The sequence below is a fragment of the Artibeus jamaicensis genome, unplaced genomic scaffold, assembly GCF_021234435.1.
Source record: "Artibeus jamaicensis isolate MK-2021 breed Jamaican fruit bat unplaced genomic scaffold, CSHL_Jam_final contig_452, whole genome shotgun sequence".
NCBI classification, from domain to species: Eukaryota; Metazoa; Chordata; class Mammalia; order Chiroptera; family Phyllostomidae; genus Artibeus; species Artibeus jamaicensis.
The window spans coordinates 15,273,964-15,293,177 of NW_026521837.1; the positions used below are offsets into that span (position 1 = coordinate 15,273,964).

Here is a 19,214-nt window from a genome sequence, read left to right on the forward strand (position 1 = left end):
AGTGGTGAAGTCTTCAGCTATAATGGTGGATTTATCTATTTCTCTTTCAGTTCTATCACGTATTTTGTAGATCTGTTTGTAGGTATATATAACTTTTAGGATTGCTATTCTTTCCTGGTGGATTGACCTTTATCTAATAATAAAATAACTACTCCTGCCTTTCAATAACAAGCCCACTTTGTCCACCCTTTCAGTATCAGTCTGTTCTTTCATATTTGAAGTATAGACACATCTTGTTGGGTCATATGCTTTTTGTTTTAAGTATAGTAGGTATACAGAGAGTGATTCAACATTTTTATACCTTACAGTGTGATCTGTCACTGTGTAAACTTATCACACTATTGATTATATTCCCTTCACCTTTTTCATACACTCTGCCTTCTGGTTACTTATCTATGTCTTTCTTTTCTTTTTTCTTTTCTTTCTTTCTTCGTTTTTCCTATTTTTCTTTTTCATTATTTTTAGATTCTACATATAAGGGAAACCATACAGTATTTGCCTTTCTCCAACTTACTTCACTTAGCATGATACAATCTAGGTCCATCCATGTTTTCAGAAATGGCAAGATTTCATTCCTTTTTATTACTACATACCATTTCATTGTATATAAATACCATGTCTTTTTTATCTGATTATCCTTTTTTATAATCACTGGACACTTAGGTTGCTTCCATATTTTGGCTATTGTAAATAATGCTTCAGTGAACAGAGGGGTGCATTTTTAAAATTATTTTTTATTTTCCAGTTATAGTTGATATGCAATATTAGTTTCAGGTATATACCCCAGTGATTAGACATTATGTATCATACTAAGTGATCATCCCAATAAATCCAGTTCCCATCTGACACCGTATATAGTTATTAGCATATTGTTGGCTATATTCCCTATGCTATACTTTACATCTCCATGACTATTCAGTTACTGCCAATTTGTACTTCTTAATCCCTTCATCCTTTTCACACAACTCCCCAAGCTGTCTTCCATCTGGCAGCCATCAGAAAGTTCTCTGTATCCATGAGTCTGTCTATTTTGCTTGTTCTTTTATTTTGTATTTTAGATTCAGTTGTTGTTAGATATGTATTTTTTGCCATTTTATTGTTCATATTTCTCCTTCTTCTCCCCCTCACCCTCTCCTTCCCCTTCCTCCTCTCCTTCCCTCTCTCCCTCCTTCCTCCTCCTCTTCTTCAGAAAGACCCTTTCAACACTTCATGTAATGCAGGTTTAGTGGTGATGAACTCCTTTAGCTTTTTCTTGTCTGAGAAGCACATTTTCTGTCCTTTGATTCTAAATGATAGCCACACTTGGTATAGTAATATTGGTTGTAGGTCCTTGCACTTCGAATATTTTTAGCCAATCCCTTCTGGACTACAAAGTTTCTATTGAGAAATAAGCTGACAGTTTTATGAGAGCTTCCTTATAGATAACTAACTGCTTTTCTCTTGCTGCTTTTAAGATTCTCTCCTTATTCTCAAACTTTGGCATTTTAATTATGGTGTGGCTTGGTGCGGGCCTCTTTGGGTTCATCTTGTTTGGGTCTCATTGCTTCCTGGATTTGTATGTCTATTTCCTTCACCAAGTCAGGGAAGTTTCCTGTCATTATTTTTTCAAATAGGTTTTCAATTTCTTGCTCTCTCTCTTCACCTTCCAGCGCTCCCCACCACCCGTGATAGGAATGTTGGTGTGCTTGAAGTTGTCCCAGATGCTCTTTACACAATCCTCTATTTTTTTCCTTTTTGCTCTCCTGATTGAGTGTTTTGTGCTTCCTTATATTTTGAATCACTGTTTTCTCTAGAAACTAATATAACTAATATGATTCTCACTTTCATCTACTTTACTGTTGATTCCCTGTAAATTATTAATTTCAGTTAATGTAGCCTTCATTTCTGACTGTTCTTTTTTTCATGGTTTCCATGTCTTTTTTTTTAATGCCGTTGAAATTCTGAGTTCATCTCTTCCCCTTAGTTTTATTTTAGCATCCTTACCCAGTGTTTTGAACTCTGCTCCTAGTATCTTTCTTGTCTGTATTTTGTTTAGCTCTTTTTCTGAAGTTTTGTTGTGTTCCTTTATTTGGGCCATGATTATTTGTCTTTTCATTTTGGCAGCCTCCTTGTGTTTGTTTCTATGTATTAGGTAGAGCTGCTGTGTCTCCTAGGCTTGGTAAAGTGGCCTAATGTAGTACATGTCCTGTACTGTCCAGTGGCACAGCCTCTTTGTTCAGCCAAGCTAAGCCATCCAGGTTTACCCCTCTGTGTTGGCTGTATGTACCCTCATGATGTAGTTAAGCCTTGATGGCTATTGGCCTGTCAGTGGAAGGGAATTTATCCCCAAGTCAATCAGCTACAAGGACTGGCTAGAACTACCATGGAGAATTAGCTGTGCAGGGCCATCCCACTAAGCAGGACTTACTTCAGCCGGGCTATTTCCCACTGAGTGTGCCCTTGAGCGTGATGCTTGTCAAGGTGGTTGGGTGGTGCTTCAGTGTAGTCTGAGGCAGTCCACTGGGTACACTTGTTCTGGGGCCATCCGTCATGATCTACAAAGCAATGTGCAAGTGGCTGCTACTTGTGCTGAGCCTGGAGGTGCAGAAGAGAGGCCATGCTGCAAACCAAGGCTGGCTGCTGCCAGTGCTGGGCCTGGGGTCACTTAGCAAGTGGTACCGGGCATGCCAAGGCCAGGTGCTGCTTGTTTAAGAGATTTTAGTAAAGTCTGAATCATGAGTCAAGACAGGCCATTTGTATGGAAAAGCCACTCATATCAGCTTGGGTGGCCCAAAGTTGGTGGTACGGAGTCTCAGGGAATCACCTTGATGGGGTGAACAGTGAAAGCCAGCTTGATGGGATATGGGGCCCGCCTGCCTCCTCAGTGTAGGTGTGGCTTCTTCTTTATATCCTTTGTTGTAGGACTTCTGTTTAGCTCGATTTCAGGTGGTTCTTTTCCATGATTGTTCTGTAATTTAATTGTATTTTTGATATGTTTGTAAGAGGTTTTGAGAACCATGTTTACCTATACTGCCATGTTGACCAGAAGTGTCAATATGGGTGCATTTATATTTTTGAATTAGTGTTTTTGTTTTCTTCAGCTAAATACCTGGAGGTAGAATTGCTTGATTATGTGGTAGATCTAATTTTAGTTTTTTAAGGAATCTTCATACTGTGTCCATAGTGGCTACACTAATTTGCAACAGTACACAGGGTTCCCTTTCCTCCATACCCTTGCCAACACATGTTGACTTCTTGTAATAGCCGTTTTTACTGATATCTCACTGTTTTATATTTCCCTGATGATTAGTGATGTTGAGCATCTTTTCATTTGTCTGTTGGTCATCTTTATTATGTCTTCTCTGAAAAAATATCTTCATGTCCTTTGCCCATTTTTAATTAGATTGTTTATTTTTGTTGTTGTTGAGTAGTATGAGTCTCAAATATTTTGGATATCAATGCCTTGGATGTATCTTTTATGAATTCTCTGTTCAGTAGGTTGTCTTTTCACTTCTTTCATTGTTTCTTTCACTGTTCAGAAGCTTTTTAGTTTGATGAAGTCCCATTTGGTTATTTTTGCTTTTGTTTCCTTTGCTTGAGGGGAAATATCTGAAAAGTTACTTCTCACACTAATATCAGTTAACTACCTACGTTTTTTTGTAGGAGTTTTATGATTTTAGATCTTACATTTAAGTATTCAATCTATTTTGAGTTTATTTTTATATATATTGTAAGAGTAGTCTTTTCATTTGTCTCCACATATCTGTCCAGTTTTCCCAGCACTACTTGGTGACTGGTTTGTCATTACACTATTGTATATTATTACCTTCTTAGTTGACAGTATATTTGAGGATTTATTTCTGAGCTCTCTATTCTGTTCCATTGATCTGTGTGTCTGTTTTTGTGTCAGGACCATACTGCTTTGATTATTATAGCTTTGTAGTATAGTTTGAAAACAAGCACCAAGATACATCCAATTTTGTTCTTCTTTCTCAAGAATGCTTTGATTATTTGTGGTTCCATATAAATACAAGAATTTTGTTGTTGTTCTGAGAAGAATATCAACGCTATTTTCTTAGGAATTGGACTGAATCTGTAGATTGCTTTGTGTTGTATGTTTATTTTCATAATATTAATTTTTCCCCATAAGCACAATATATCTTTCCATTTATTTATGTCCTCTTCAGTTTTTTCTTCAGTGTCTCATAGTTTTGAGAGTGTAGGGCTTTCATTTCTTTGGTTAAATTTATTCCTAGGGATTTTATTCTTTTGTTGCAATTGTAAATGGAATTGGTTTCTTCATTTCTCCTTCTGATTATTTATTAGTATATAGGAACACAATGGATTTCTGTATATTAATTTCGTATTTTGCTTCTTTACTGGATCCTCTAGGGTTTTCTATATATAGTGTCCTGTCATCTGCAAATAGTGACAAATTTACTTCTTCCTTTCCAATTTGGATATCTTTTATTTCTTTTTTTTGTCTGATTGCTGTGGCTAGGACTGCCAATACTATATTGAATGGTAGTGGTGAGAGTGGTCATCCTTGTCTTGTTCCTGATCTGAGAGGAAAAGCTTTCATCTTTTCACCATTGAGTATGATGTTAGCTGCCCGCTTGTCATGTGTAGTCTTTTTCAAGTTGAGGTAAGTTTCCTTTTTTTTTTAGAGCCTCCCCCTTCTTTTCCCCATTACCCCTCTTTCTTCTCCCCTCTGATCACGATCAGTATGTTTCTTATTTCCATGTCTCTAGTTGTGTTTTGCTTATTTGTTTTGTTCATTAGGTTCCACTTATAGGTAAGATGATATATTTGTATTTCACAGCCTATACCCACTTCATTGAGAGTTTTTATCATAAATAGATATTGAATTTTGTCAAATGCTTTTTCTGCTTCTCATGAGTGAATCATGATCTTTATTCTTGGTTTTGTTGATGTGATTAATCAAATTGTTTTCTGGATGTCAGACCAACCTTGTATATCAGGCATAAATCCCACGTGATGATGTTATATAATCTTTTTAATGTACTGTTGAATTCAGTTTGCCTGTATTTTGGTGACACTGTTGGCATCTATGTTCTTCAGGGATATTGGCTTGTAATTTTTTTTCTAGTGTCTTTGCCTGGTTTTTGATATCAGGGTAATGCTGGTCTCAAAGTATAAGTTTGAAAGTGTTTCTTCCGCTTCAGGTTTTGGGAATAGTTTGAGCAGAAAAAATACAAAAATTATCTCTGGTCCTAGGCTTTTGTTTGTGGGGAGTTTTTTGATACTGCTTCAATTCCATTGCTAGTAATTTGGTCTGTTTAGATTGTTTCTTCCTGGTTTACTCTTGGAATATTGTGTATTTATAGAAATTTATATATTCTGGATTGTACAATTTGATGGCATATATTATACTTGTTCATAGTATTTTTTAATGGTTCTTTTATTTTGTGTATCAGGTATAATCTTTTATTATTGGTTTAATTTATTTATAGTCTCTTTTGCTTGATGAGTCTTGCTACAAGCTTATAATTTTGTATGCCCTTTCAAAGATCCAGCTCTTACTTAGTTCAATTATCCTTTCTATTTTTCTGTTGTCTATTTCATTTATTTTTGTTCTGATCTTTATTATTTCCTTTTTTCTACTTTAGGTTTTGTTTGTCCTTCTTTTTCTAATTTCTGTAGGGATAAATTTAGACTATTTCAGCTTTTTCTTGCTTCCTGAAGTAGGCTTGTATAGCTATAAACTTTCTTCACATAACTACTTTTGCTGTACCCCATAAATTTTGTAAGTTTGTGTTCTTATTTTCATTTGTCTCAAGGTAGTTTTTCATTTCCTGTTTGATTTCCCTCTTTGCTCTGTTGTTTGTTTCAAAACGTATTGTTTAATCTCCATGTATTTTTGTGTTTTTACAGTTTTCTTTTGGTAGTTGATTTCTAGTTTCATGCTATTGAGATCAGAAAATATGCTTGGTATAATCACAGTCTTCTTGATTTTACTGAGGCTTATGTCGTGGCCTTGTGTGTGATATAGCCTAGAAAATATTCCATGTGCACTTGAGAAAAATGTGTAATCTACAGTGATTGGGTGAAATACACTGTAAATGTCTGTCAGGTCAAATTGGTCTAATACTCCTCCAATGCAACAACAACAACAAAATGTGATTTAAAAATGGGAAATGGACTCAAATAGACATTTCTCCAAAGAAGATATATAAAAATGGACAGTGAGCACATGAAAAGATCCCAGCATCACTAATCATTAGGGAAAAGCATATCAAAACCACAATAAGATACTACCTCATACCCATTAGAGTAGCTATTATTTTTTTTTAAATGTTAGTGAGAATGTAGACATAATGGAAGCCATGTGCATTGCTGGTGGGAATATAAAGTGTACAGCCACTGTGGAAAACACTATAGTGGTTCCTCAAAAAAGTAAACATAGGATTATCATGTGGTCCATCAATTCCATATATATATCCAAAGTAACTGAAAGCAGAGACTTGAGTAGATATTTGTACAACCATAACCATATATTCATAGCGGCATTATTCACGATAATCAAAAGGTGAAAAAAAACCACAAAGGTCTATTGATGGATGACTGAATAAACAAAATAAGATATATACATATAATGGAACATTTAGTCTTAGGAAGGAATAAAATTCTGATACATGCTAAAATATGGATGAGCCTGGAAGATAATATGCTAAGTGAACTAGGCCAAACACAAAAGGACAAATACTCAATGATTCTGCTTATATGAAGTACTTAGTCACATTCAAAGACAGAAAATAGAATGGTGGTTGTCAAAAGCTGGAGAGATGCATGTTTGGGAAGTTACTGGTACAGAGCATGAATTTCAACTGGGAAGAAGAAAAAGGTCAGAAGACAGATGGTGGATGATATTTGCACAGCAGTGTGAGTATACTTAATGTCCCTGAAGTGTACATATAAAAATGATTAAAATGGCAAATTTTATATATTTTTACATTTAAAAACATGTTAACAATTATGAGAATATTTGCCAACAAATGAATAAACAGATTCCAGCAAGGCAACAGATACAGAAGCAAATGTAAATTTTATAACTCAAAAGTATAGTACCTGAAATAAAAGCTCAATGGATAGCCTCAACAGCAGAACGGAGGGGACAGAAGACAGAACAATAGCAATTACACTGTCTCAACAACACAGGAGTTATGAACTGGGGGAAAAAAAAACAGAACAAAGCCTTAAGGGACCCCTGGGATATAACTAAAGATCCCACACTCGTGGGATCTTAAATAAGATAAACCAAAAGAACTTCATGCCAAGAAACATTAAAGTCAAACTTCTGAAAACTAAAGTAAGAAAATCTTGTAAGAGATGGAAATAACACCTTACCTACAGGTGGAAAACAAAAGGGAGAGTTTGGATTTCTTATATGAAACCATGGAGGCCAGAAGAAAGTCACACTACAATCTTCAAGTGTTGAAAGTAGTGAACTGTTAACCTAGAATTCTATACCCAGAGAAAATATTTTTTCGAAATGGAAAAATGAAGACATTCTCAGGAAGACAAGAGAATTTGTCTAACTGGAGTAGCCTAAAAGAATGGCTAAAGGAAGTTCTCCAAACAAAAAGGAAATGCTTAAAAAAGAATTCTTGGAAGATCAGGAAGAACAACAAACATAGCAAAGATGTAGATAAACACAATGGACTTTTCTTCTTGAGAGTTTTTGAATTGTTTTAATTGAAAAAATACGGTGTTTTAAGTACTTTTAAATGTATACAGAGTAAGTATCTGAGACAACTATATTGTAAATGAGGGAGAGCAACAGGACTAAAAGAATGTTCAAGCAATCCACAGAAAGTCAGGAAAAAAATATACAAAACAAGCAGAAAACAAAAACATGCAATTGCCAGCTGAAGCCATAACATGCCAGTCACTACATTAAATGTGAATGGCCTATACCAGCAGTCCCCAAGGTTTTTGGCACCAGGGACCAGTTTCATGCAAGACAATTTTTCCACGGACAGAGGTGGGGGAGGGAGATAGGAGGCAGAGCTCAGGTGGTCATGTGAGCAGAGCTTCACTGACTTGCCCACTGCAACTCCTGCTGTGTGGCCCAGTTCCTAACAGGCCACAGACTGGTACTGCTCTGTGGCCCTGGGGTTGGGGGCCCCTGGTCTAACCACACCAATTAAAAGAAACTGATAAAAGTGGATTAAAACATATGACCACAGGCTAGGCCAAGATAGTGGCTGCTGACTGAGCTCACTCTCCAAGAACACATCAAATGTACACCTGTGAGTCAGTTTACCAGCTTCTGCACAACAAGCAAAAGAGAGGGACCACATAGAGAAGGTTGGAGAACCACAAGAGCTCTCCAGGAGCTGAGGAACAACCCTGGACTGGAGGAACTGGTGAGTGCCGTTAATTTATCCTGAACGTGGATAGCAGGCGCAGGCCTCATCCAGGTACTCTGGTGGACCTGCAGTGTTCCCAGCCACACCTAGAGCTAACTCCAGCAGAAAGAGAAGGGCACCGTAGCAGGCATATAAGCGGTCCCTCCACCCAGAGATTAACCCAGCAGGTACAGCATGGTGCTGCTTTGCACACCCACTGGGCTATGCATACATGGGCTTCTCCACCTGGAGAGAGTGAAGAGCTAGCAAAATGCTGTGGTATCCATCTGCAGGCTACTCTGTCCAGAGAAGGTGTGAAATAGTGGGGCAACCATGTTTCATGTAGGACTAACCCTCCCAGAGAGTATGGAGCTAGCAAAATGCTGTCGTACCCACATGTAGGACTACCCAACCCAAAGAAAATGCAGAGCTAGCAAAACTTTGCAATATCCACCCATAAGGTTGCCCCCTGTGGAGCCAGTGGGGTGCTGCTGTGCATAGGCACAAGGCTGTCCCACCTGGAGAAAGGGCAGAGCTAGTCTGATATTGAGATGCAGAGTGACCCTTCCTAGACCCTGCTCTGCCAGGGGACAAATAAAGAACCAGGACATGCAGGCAGGGCTGAGCACATGAGGAGCTGCACTGCCTGAGCAGGAATAGAACTAGTAAAGTACAGCTGTGTGCATACAGGCCTGCCTCACCTGGAGAGGGAGGTGGGGTTGCTGGGGTATTAAGATGCACGCAAAGCAGCCTGCCCAGGCCCTCTTACAGGAGCCTCTTACAGAAACAAACGGACTTTTGGGTCAACCCAGTACTATAATCACAGTGAATCAACCACTTAAAAAGCTAATACAAAGGTTTTTAATGGATCACAGATATTTAAAGCAACCGGCCACACCAAAAGCACACCCACCAGCCCCATCTACATCAGGTGACCCTGTCCAACTAGAACGGCAAGGAAGCACACACATACACCAGGCTGCCCCACCTGCAACCCACACACCCACCCCAGTTATAACCAGCTTGCCAAAGCTGTTCACAGTTTACGCAGAGATCACTCTCACAACTGTGAGACAGCAGATTAGTTAATACAGGACAGGTTAGCAACCAGGAAGATAATAGTGGAAATCACCCAATCAGAACAGCAAAATGAAAAAATTTTTAAAATACAGTATAAGGGAACACTGGGATGACATCAAGCATCTTAACATTAATATCGGAGAGTTTCCAGCGGAAGGGAGATAGAAAGGAGAAGAAAATGTTTTAAAAAATACTGTCTGAAAACTTTCCTAACCTGGGGAAGGAAACAGACATGCAGGTCCAGGAAGCGCAGAGAGTTCCAAACAAGATGAGCCTAAAGAGATAGTCAGCTCTCTCCCAGGTGCTAGAATGTCGATTGTTCTCAGTTACCGTCTCAGTTTGATTGCTGTCAACTTCAACTGCTTGACCAGACTGTGGAGCATTGTCCAGCAAGAAATCTCTACCACAAAACTTCACAAACCACTTTTGACACGTTCAATCAGTCACAGCACCTTCTCCATTCACTGCACAAATCTTTTTCTTTTTTACATTTCAGTTGAGTTTTTACCTTCCTTGAAGTAGTAAATCATAATATGCCAAAAAATTTTGCATATTTTCTTCCATTTTCGAAGGTATTAAAATGGCTACACAAAAACTAACCGATTTGGGTAATTTTTTTAATGCACACCGATATGACAGCTGTCACAATACAATCTAACAGAATTGTTTCAAATGAAGTTAAAGACAGCTAAGTGCTACTAAGAGCCATCTCACAGAACGGACTTTTGGGTCAACCCCAGTACTATAATCACAGTGAATCAACCACTTAAAAAGCAAAAAAGAAGTTTTAAAGACAGTAGTGGTAAAATTAACTCTACAATAGTTGATCACGGGTTACACAAAGATAGAAAGCATGATGTTAAAAAGAGTGGAGGAGGCAGTAAAAAATAGTGCTTTTAGAATTCAGTTGAAGTGCCTATCAGCTTAAAACAGACTGCAGTAGAAGATGGACATATATATGAACTTCCTGGTAACCACAAACCAAAAACATACAAAAATTTTCTCAAAAGGAAAAGAAGGGGATCCAATCAAAACACTAAACAAAACCAACAAATCTAAAGGAAAGAGATCAAGAAGAAAGGAACAGTAGAGAACAACAAAAACAAAAAACAATGAACAAAATGGAATAAGCACATATCTATTAATACTATAAATGTAAATGGACAAAAATGCTCCAGTCAAAACACAGGGTGGCAGAATGAATTTTAAAAATGCTATATGTGGCTTACAAAAGTCTCTTTAGATCAAAGACACACAGACTGCAAGTGAAGGAATGGAAAAAGATAGTCCCCACAAATAAAAACAAATAAAACTGGGGTAGTAATACTCCTATAACACAGAAACAGGCTTCAAAACAAATAATGTAAGAGACAAAGAAGGATATCACATAATTTTTAAAGGGGTCAATGCAAGAAGGAGAGATAACAACTATAAATATATACACACCCAACATAAAACCACCCAAGTATGTAAAGCAAATGTTAATAGATATAAAGGCAGAAATTAATAGTAATACCATAATGGAGACTTTAGTAGTCCACTTATTTCAATGAATAGATCATTCAGGGAGAAAATAAGAAGATAATGGCTTTAAATACCATTGTTCTGTTGGAGGAGTTATTTATATGTGTTAGTTATTAATCCCTTATTGGGTATATAGTTTGCAAGTACTTTTTTTCCTGTGGATTGCCTTTTCATTCTGTTGATAGTGTCTTTTGATATGCAGAAGTTTTCAATTTTGATCAAGTCCAATTTATCTGTTTTTTCTTTTGTTGCCCATCCAGGAAATTATTGCAAAATTCAATGTCATGAAATTTCTGTATTTTTCTTTTAAGAGTGTTACTGTTGTAGCTTACATTTAATCTTTATGATGTAAGGGTTTAACTCCATTCCTTTACTGGTGTCCAATACCATTTGTTGAAAAGACTATTCTTTTTCCGATTGAATGGTATCAGCATCCTTGTCAAAAATCATTTGACCACATATTTGAGATTTTATTTCTGGATTCTCCATTCTATTCCATTGGTCTATAGTATAGTCTGTCTTTATAGCAGCACTACACTGTTTTGATTTTTGTAGCTTTTTTAGTAAGTTTTGAAATGGGGGAGTATGGAGACCTTGAACTTTGTTCTTTTTCAAGATTGTTTTGGATATTCAGAGTCCCTTGAGATTCCATGTGAATTTAGCATGGATTTTTGTTTTAACTAAAAACTGGTTTAGTTCTGTACCTCCATCTCATTAAAATAAACACATCAGTTTGAGAAATGCTGATTGCTTTAAACTTAACTGGATCTCAGTCTTCCAATGTAGTAGTTTGATGTGGACCACGGCTCGTTGGGTCTGACACATTGTGGATGAGGGAGAGACATTCACATGGGCTACAGAGTCCTGTGGAGGAAAAGGGACAGCATGGTTTTTCCTCTCAAGGGGACCAAAAGCTGTGGCTCTCATTGGGTTTCTTGGCATATTACATAATGGTCCTCATTTACTACGCACAGGTTTGCTTTAGATGGTTACCTTTTACAGAAAACAAAGGAAATGCTGCTGCTAATCACATCACAGAAGGAGGATATTTGCAAATGAAAAGGGAAAAGTAGTGTAAATTCCAGTTACGCTCATCCTTGTAAGGTTTAGCATGGATTTTAGGAAGTTACAGTAGGCACTTGCTGCCTCAGTTCAGGGTGAGGGAGTTTTAGCAAAAGCAAGTCTCAAAGCAGTCTAGGTACATTGCAGGCCTGATTCTCCATGGGAGAACCTATCCGTGGGTTTGGGTCCTCTGCATCTCTGAGTGGGAGCTGGGCCCACACCATGCAGAATGGTCTTCTAAGCAGTTCTCAGAGTCTTAAGAGTTTTGTATTTTCCTGTAACTGAGGTTAAATAGAACAAGAAAAGCCTGAAAGAGGAAGATAGGAAATCCAAAAGGGAGCATAGTGTCGCAAAGAATTGAAAGTCTGCAAAGTATATATAACCTTTTTATTTGCCACAAAATTAATTTGAAATAGACCTAAGGTTTTTCTTTCATTAACCTTCATATTTGAACTATATAACAAAACCTTAAGATCATACAATGAACTGTATTTAATTATAACCCATTACCCTAATCAACCTTACACTGTAAAACTTGACATATGGTTTATCTTTATAGTAACATGGCAAGTAAATGTTCTCTGATGGGTTTTTTTATTATTATAACATCTCTACAGAAGCCCTTTATAGGCTACTGCCATCTTTTTCCAGAATTGTTCCTACTTTTATGGTACCATCTGAATAAACATTTTGGATATTTGTATCTGTTATCTTGGTTTTTGTCTTCCAGAATCTCTACATAAGGAAGTACAGGATTTGGCATTCCTAGATGTTGTGTCCAAACTTCGCAGTCATGAAAACAAAAGTGTTTCCCAACAGGCCTCTCTCACAGAGCAGAGACTGACGGTGGAAAGCTGAGAACGCCCCTCCCCGAAACATGGCATCGTCCCTTCTCTGGTTTCCCTCTGTCCTCCATCCAGCTGCCTCTTCTGCTTCATTCTCATCCAAATCACTTGTGCATGCGTGTAATGTTTCAATACCAGTTGAAGAACTCTATGTACCTGCCCAGTAAGATTTCTAAACCCATAATTAGTGTGAACATGAATTTGTCAAAAACAAGTCTCCACCCATAACTGTTCTCTTATATTCCTGTTGCTTGAGCTACATTAAGTAGAATGTGCATGTTATAGTCCTATGATGATGTAAACTTGGTACTACATAATGACTTGCTCCTTATACTCGGTAAACTACATATATGTACTGGTAAATTAGAAACAAACAAGAATGCAGCAGGATCTGTCTAGCTTATTAAAAGTGATATTGAATACTAAAAATAGCTCCATTTTTGGGTGCTTGGTAAGCACAATGACCAGAAACTATATGGCTGTTCACTCATTAGTCTTACCTACTAATGTCAAACTTACGGTACCTGGAGTTAAATGAAATCCAGTGCTCTCACTCTTCACCCTATGGTTTTTCCTTCCTGAATATGTAAACTCTTGAAATTGCCACAGACTTGGCAGAATTTCCTGAGGTTTTCATTTCATGTTTAATTGGCTGTCATCAGTAGCCTGATGTTGAAAACATTTGTAGTTTTCAGCACGAAACTGAGGGGTTGAAGAATCTCTATTACACTAGTACATCTTAGCTTTCTGGCTATATTTTAGATTCTTATAATGTACAGTTTCACCTCAGAACCTTTTCCATCAGTTAATAAGCATTGTCCAGCACTTGTCTTTAAAAGTCACTTAGGCATTGTTTTCAACTAAGGAACTTGAGTATAGCTCATTGGACACTGGATTTTTTTTTCCTGTTTTTCATCATTAAGCTCAAAAGCAAGAGGTTTCCTCTCATCGTCCTTTTAAATCTTATATTAGAATTAGCAGAGTATAGGGAAATAAATAAGAAATAACTTTGTCTAAAGAAAGGAAGCAGGTTATAAAGCCATAGTAGCCAGTCCAGTTCATTCTGCAGATGGCTTCACACCAGTAGCTGTTAGAGCTTTCCGCCTCCACTCTCCACAGAAAACTGCAGTCGATGGTGAAGGCTCTCAGGAAAGGCGTGGCACCACGTGTGAAGCACGAGAGGTGAGCCCTCCTTGGCAAAATACAATGTACTTTTCACTGCCACTGCCACCACCAAATGGATTTTTAGAGCTTTGAAACACAATCTTTGTAAACTAATCAAAACATCCCTGTGACATACCTGCCTTCTCCCCATGTCCAAGTTTGACAGATACAGGCTGAAAGGTAGAATGGGCTCAAGTGGGCGGCCAGGGGTATAGCTGCACCTTCCCCCCACCGTGAGATTACGAACATCTCTAGGTGATCACAATCACCAAAAGTTGGACTTTTAACTCTGAACAGCTATAATTCAAGAGAGTCAAAACCCCAATGGAGGTAAAGAACCCTTTGACTTATTCTCTTTAATGTCCAAGAAAGGGACTGTTATATGCTACACTTCCCATGAGAATGATCTTGTTTATTGTCTTCCCCTGGGCTAGATCGTGGACTATATTTTATTATAGTTTTGAAAGATATCTGTAATGTTGCATAATAGGCTGTCCATATTAATAACTAACTAAATAAATTGTATATCAAACCATAATGGCATCATTTAGTTTTTTTGTATATTTTACTTTTATTCCCATCGCCTAGAAGAGTGCTTACTCATCACTGATGCTCAGTAAGTAGTATTTGTTGAATGAATTTCTATTTCCGTGTAACTTCCAAACTGCCTAAACAAATTCAAGATAGATTACTAGAGAAATTAAAATATGTCTGACTTCAGAGGATTTTTTTTGATAGTAAGATCTGTCCCTGTTGAAAAGCATTATATAGAAAACCTCAGATCAGAAGGATCAAAAAAATCACAGATTTGAGAGAAGCCTCCATGTGAGCCAGCTGCTAGCAGTCAGTTTGCTGATAATGCTGGAAACTCTTGTCTCCAGCAAAACCCAGTGCAATTCAAATCACTGCTTGTTCTGTGGAGGAACCAGAGCTTGTGCCCTTACGATGATAGAGGTCCACCACACGAGGTGATGTGCTGCTGCGGCGTGGCAGTGGGCAGGAGCCTGCAGACAATGCTGTCCCTTACCTCCTATGGCTTAACTGAGGCCACCTTTAAAGTAGTTTGCTACCCACTAAGGGTGCGTTCTAAGGGAGGGAATGAGAGGAGCAGCACCACAAAGCTTGGTCACCTTGTGTCAGGACTAGAGCACAGATGAAAAGCAAAACAGCCAGAAATGAAAGGGAAGATGTCTGGAGTGAAATGCACTAGAATGTCCTTCCTTCCTCTCTCCGGGCAGCATTAGCTCCTTGGAATCTTGTTAACACCCAAATAGCAACCTCATTGTTCTCACGGCAAAATTGTTTAAATATTGTGTTTTCCTTGGCCCATAGTGTTTTCCTTGCCAAGACATGTTTTGAATATAGTGATAACAATGGAGATGTGGAACAAAATGTTTCAGTTCTCAAACGATTTCCCCTTGGAGGGAATCGAATCCAGCTCTCAGGCACAAGCATTAGTGTGAAGTGTTCTGCAAAACCCTGCATGTGAACATTTCAAAAAGAAGTGCTCTTTGGTATCATCAGAAGGCTTATTTTCTAATTCTGCTGAACATAAGGGGTGAAGATATCTATTACTTAGGTGAGCATTACCCTTTATGTCCAGCTGTTATTAGAATCAGTAAGCTTAAAAGCCACTTCCTAACTCTAAGAAGCCATAATTGAAAATATTAAAAAGTACTTGATATTTGGAAAGAATATTCATAGCTGTAATCAGGAAAAATTTTAAGGGTTTTTTCAAAGATGAGATCTCTTTACATACATAAATACATAGTTATAATGTGTGGTTCCATAGATATGTGTTTCATAGGTGTGTCTGAAATGCTGTGAATGACTATTTTAAAAGTGTGATAAGTACAGCCTTGGCCAGTATGGCTCAGTTGATTGGGTATCACCTTGCAAAACAAAAGTTCACAAGTTTGATTCCCAATCAGGGCATGCGCCTAGGTTGTGGGTTCGGTCTCCAATTGGCGCACCTATGAAAAGCAACCAATTGATGTTTCTCATATTGATGTTTCTCTCCCTCTCTCTCTCCCTTTCCCTCTGTCTAAAAAATCCTCCTTTCCTCTCTCTAAAAGCAGTGAAAAAATGTCTTCGGGTGAGGATTTTTTTTAAGTGATAAATTTAATAATCCCTCTTTTCCAGAGTTTTGTGACATTGAAACTTACAGAAGTTGAAGATAAAGTTGGATGAACCATGCTATCTTGCAGCCTAAACTACACTCCTGTGTTCCCCCTGCAGGATTCCCACCTAAAGGAATTCGACAAACAGCCAAATGGGAGATGATATGTCTATTAAAAGTTTGAGGCACAACCAGTTATGGATGCAGCAGAATGGATAACCCCTTGCTTCCTTCCCCCACAGTCTAAGTGGCCAGGCCCGGTCTGCAGAGCAGGCCTTGACTGTTGGTCCCACTAGTACTTCCTCCTGTCTCGGACCTCATCATCCGTCGGGTGGGAATAACAATAGTAGCTCAGCAATATACAGGAGGCTTTAGTACTGAGTTTTTTCCTCAATATAGAAACAAAATAATCCCCCTTCCCATTTTCAGTGCTACCCAAGTATTTAGGAGTATACCTAAATCATACCTTTTTGTATACATACCGGTACGTGTATATGTGTTTTTCTTCCATGTAAGTGGGATGTGCCTGGCATGAAGGCAGACGGTAGCTGTGTCCTGTGTCCTCTGAGAGCATCCACTGGTGATGGCCTCCTCGTCATTGTGATTCTTGACTAGCCTGGCAGAGTCTCTTTTATGTTGGAAGTTTCCAAGGGTGACTGTTCTTTTTTGTTACGAGTGCTTGGCTACAGTATTTGAAGGGGAAAAAAATGAGTTTTGCGTGGAGTTTATGCTCATTTCTAAACTGAACTAATTTCCTATTCTTTCCTTCTTAGTTGACTTTTTGAAATTCATTATTTCCTTATCCTCATTTTGTTTTTTTCTACAAAACAAAGAAATTAAAACTTTTAGCTGTGGTAACAGAGATTCTAATCTAATGGCATTTGCAAAATGGACGATATGCTCCTATTTATAACATTAGATAGGGAACTTAGTGTAATGACAAGTCCTTTATCTATGGGAACCAACTGCAATCAGACCAAACTTAGGCCATGTGGGTACTGATACCCACAACGCTCCTGATGTTTGTCCCCTCGGTCCCGTGCTCTCCCACTGCCCGATGTCACAGTCAGCCAAAGAGAAATGTAGAGTCTCCCGCTTCCTAAGAAACCGGAGGACCAGAGTGATGTCAGGAGCAGCCTTGTTCTCACAAGTGACTTCAGTCATTTCTCTGGACCCCTGGCACTATCGGTGCAGCTTTCAAGGAGCTAAAATGGAGCTTGTCCAACGGCGAAGGCAGGGAAGTGTTGGCTCAAGTGAGAAGTGACTTAAGTGCTCTCTGCAACCTAAAACACAAACCTGGCTTTCACCTTTGCCTAGATCTCAGAACACGTTTCTGAAATTTGTCATGCTCAGAGATCTGAGGTTTTTCTGGCAGGCACGCTTGCAATCTTATTTTATTCTGCTTAGCCTCATAGAGTTAAAACCACATCCAGTGGTGCAGAGAAGAACTTCATAGTGTTTAATTAGTTTCGGTCACATACAGAGAGAATTTTCTATTTCAGGATTAGCTTGTAAGAACATTAGTTAGATATTTTTTTATCCTCAAGAACATATAAAGCCTAATCCTGTCATACTTTAAAGTCATAGTTTCGAGTTTGGGACTTTTTTAATTAAATAATTCTAAATATCGCCCTGGTTGGTGTGGTTCAGTGGATTGAGTGCAGGCCTGTGAACCAAAGGATCACAGTTCGATTCCCAGTCAGGGCCCATGCCTGGGATGCAGGCCAGTTCCCAGCAGGGGATGCACGAGAGGCAACCACACATTGGTGTTTCTCTCCCTCTTTCCTTCCTCCCCTTCCCCTCTGAAGATAAATAAATAAAAATCTTTAAAAAATAATAATTCTAAATATCTTGATTAGATTTCTGTTATCTTAAAAAATTTCAAAGCCTTAACCCAGACTTCCAGCATACAAATTTGGAGTGTAAGAATGGATCTTTTAAAATACATATATAATCTATTTTCAAGTAAAATTGAGGGACATCACTTACTGATTCCCAGAAATCCTGAAGACTCCAGCGGGAGAGGAACTCTGGATGTATCCTCAGATAACTGTCAAATATATACTCCTACACGAATGCTCACTTTGAATTTTATAACCACATCTACTTTAAAACAGGCCTCCCTTCTAGCCTAATGGTGCTTTTGTTGGCTTGTTTTTAAGACACTGCTGTATACAGAATAAGAGCCATGCCTGATGGGCAGCTGGCTACACCCCGTCCTCATGGTGTCCATGCTCTCAGACGAAACCCCCTCTCCCATTAGGACGGTTCATGGTGTTGTCCAGCATGGCCCCACCGCCAGGGCCAGAGAAGATCAGCCACCTTTTGACCTTGCCATGCATTCAAATGAATACCTATAATTACTTAGAACTTACAAAGGAGGGGAAGGTTGAATAGTCCTTTAATGTAACAAAGTCATGCAGATTGCAACCCAATACAAGAAGACAAAGAGCTGCCCTAATCAGGGTGAACAATGGGAGGAAATACTAACCAGGGTAACTGATTTCAAACCCATGTCTGCAGAAATCCAAAATAGTCCCTGACTTCCATCAGAGCCAACAATCGAGAGACAGTTTCTTCACCTCACTCGCCCTTTCTTAAGGTTCTAGAATGTAACCTACTCCCCACCATACCCTGCCTCCAGTGACCTCCTTTTTCGTGCAGGTGGGAAAAGAAGAGTTATTAATGACTCATATTCCACTCTTGCCCACACCTCTGACACCCTAGTGCCCCACAGAAGTTAGAGGAAGTCACACAGCAAGTAACTGAGCTTCAAAATATCACTCTGATTAATACCTGAGAGACCCGAGCTTCCCCCCATCCTCCGTCCTGCCCTCTCTTCACTCACGGGATGGTGGTGAGACACAGTGTCTGCCTGAGCCACCCAACTCAGAGCAAGATGTGGAGCGACCAGAGAAAGGCAGCTGCTGAGAAGCGGTATTTCCCAAACAAACAGATGCTTATAGCCTCACCTGACACTGCTGTTCTCTGTGACCTGCAGCTTTGCTAAGCCTGGGACTGGTGAGACTCGGGGCAGCGGGACGCTCCAGTGTGCGCTCTGCAGCAGCC

General features: G+C 38.8%; 1 protein-coding gene across 4 annotated transcripts in view; it reads left to right on the forward strand.

Annotated features, from left to right (window-relative positions):
* RAP1GDS1 (Rap1 GTPase-GDP dissociation stimulator 1) overlaps positions 1-14,564 on the forward strand; it is a 147,461-nt gene extending 132,897 nt beyond the window's left edge. For all 4 annotated transcript variants that reach the window (XM_037141639.2, XM_037141640.2, XM_037141641.2 and 1 more), the window contains one exon: positions 12,748-14,564. In XM_037141639.2, coding sequence (XP_036997534.1) covers positions 12,748-12,875 — 128 coding nt within the window. In that variant the 3' untranslated portion in view covers positions 12,876-14,564. The remainder of the gene's footprint in view (positions 1-12,747) is intronic.
* The last annotated feature ends 4,650 nt before the right edge of the window (positions 14,565-19,214 follow it).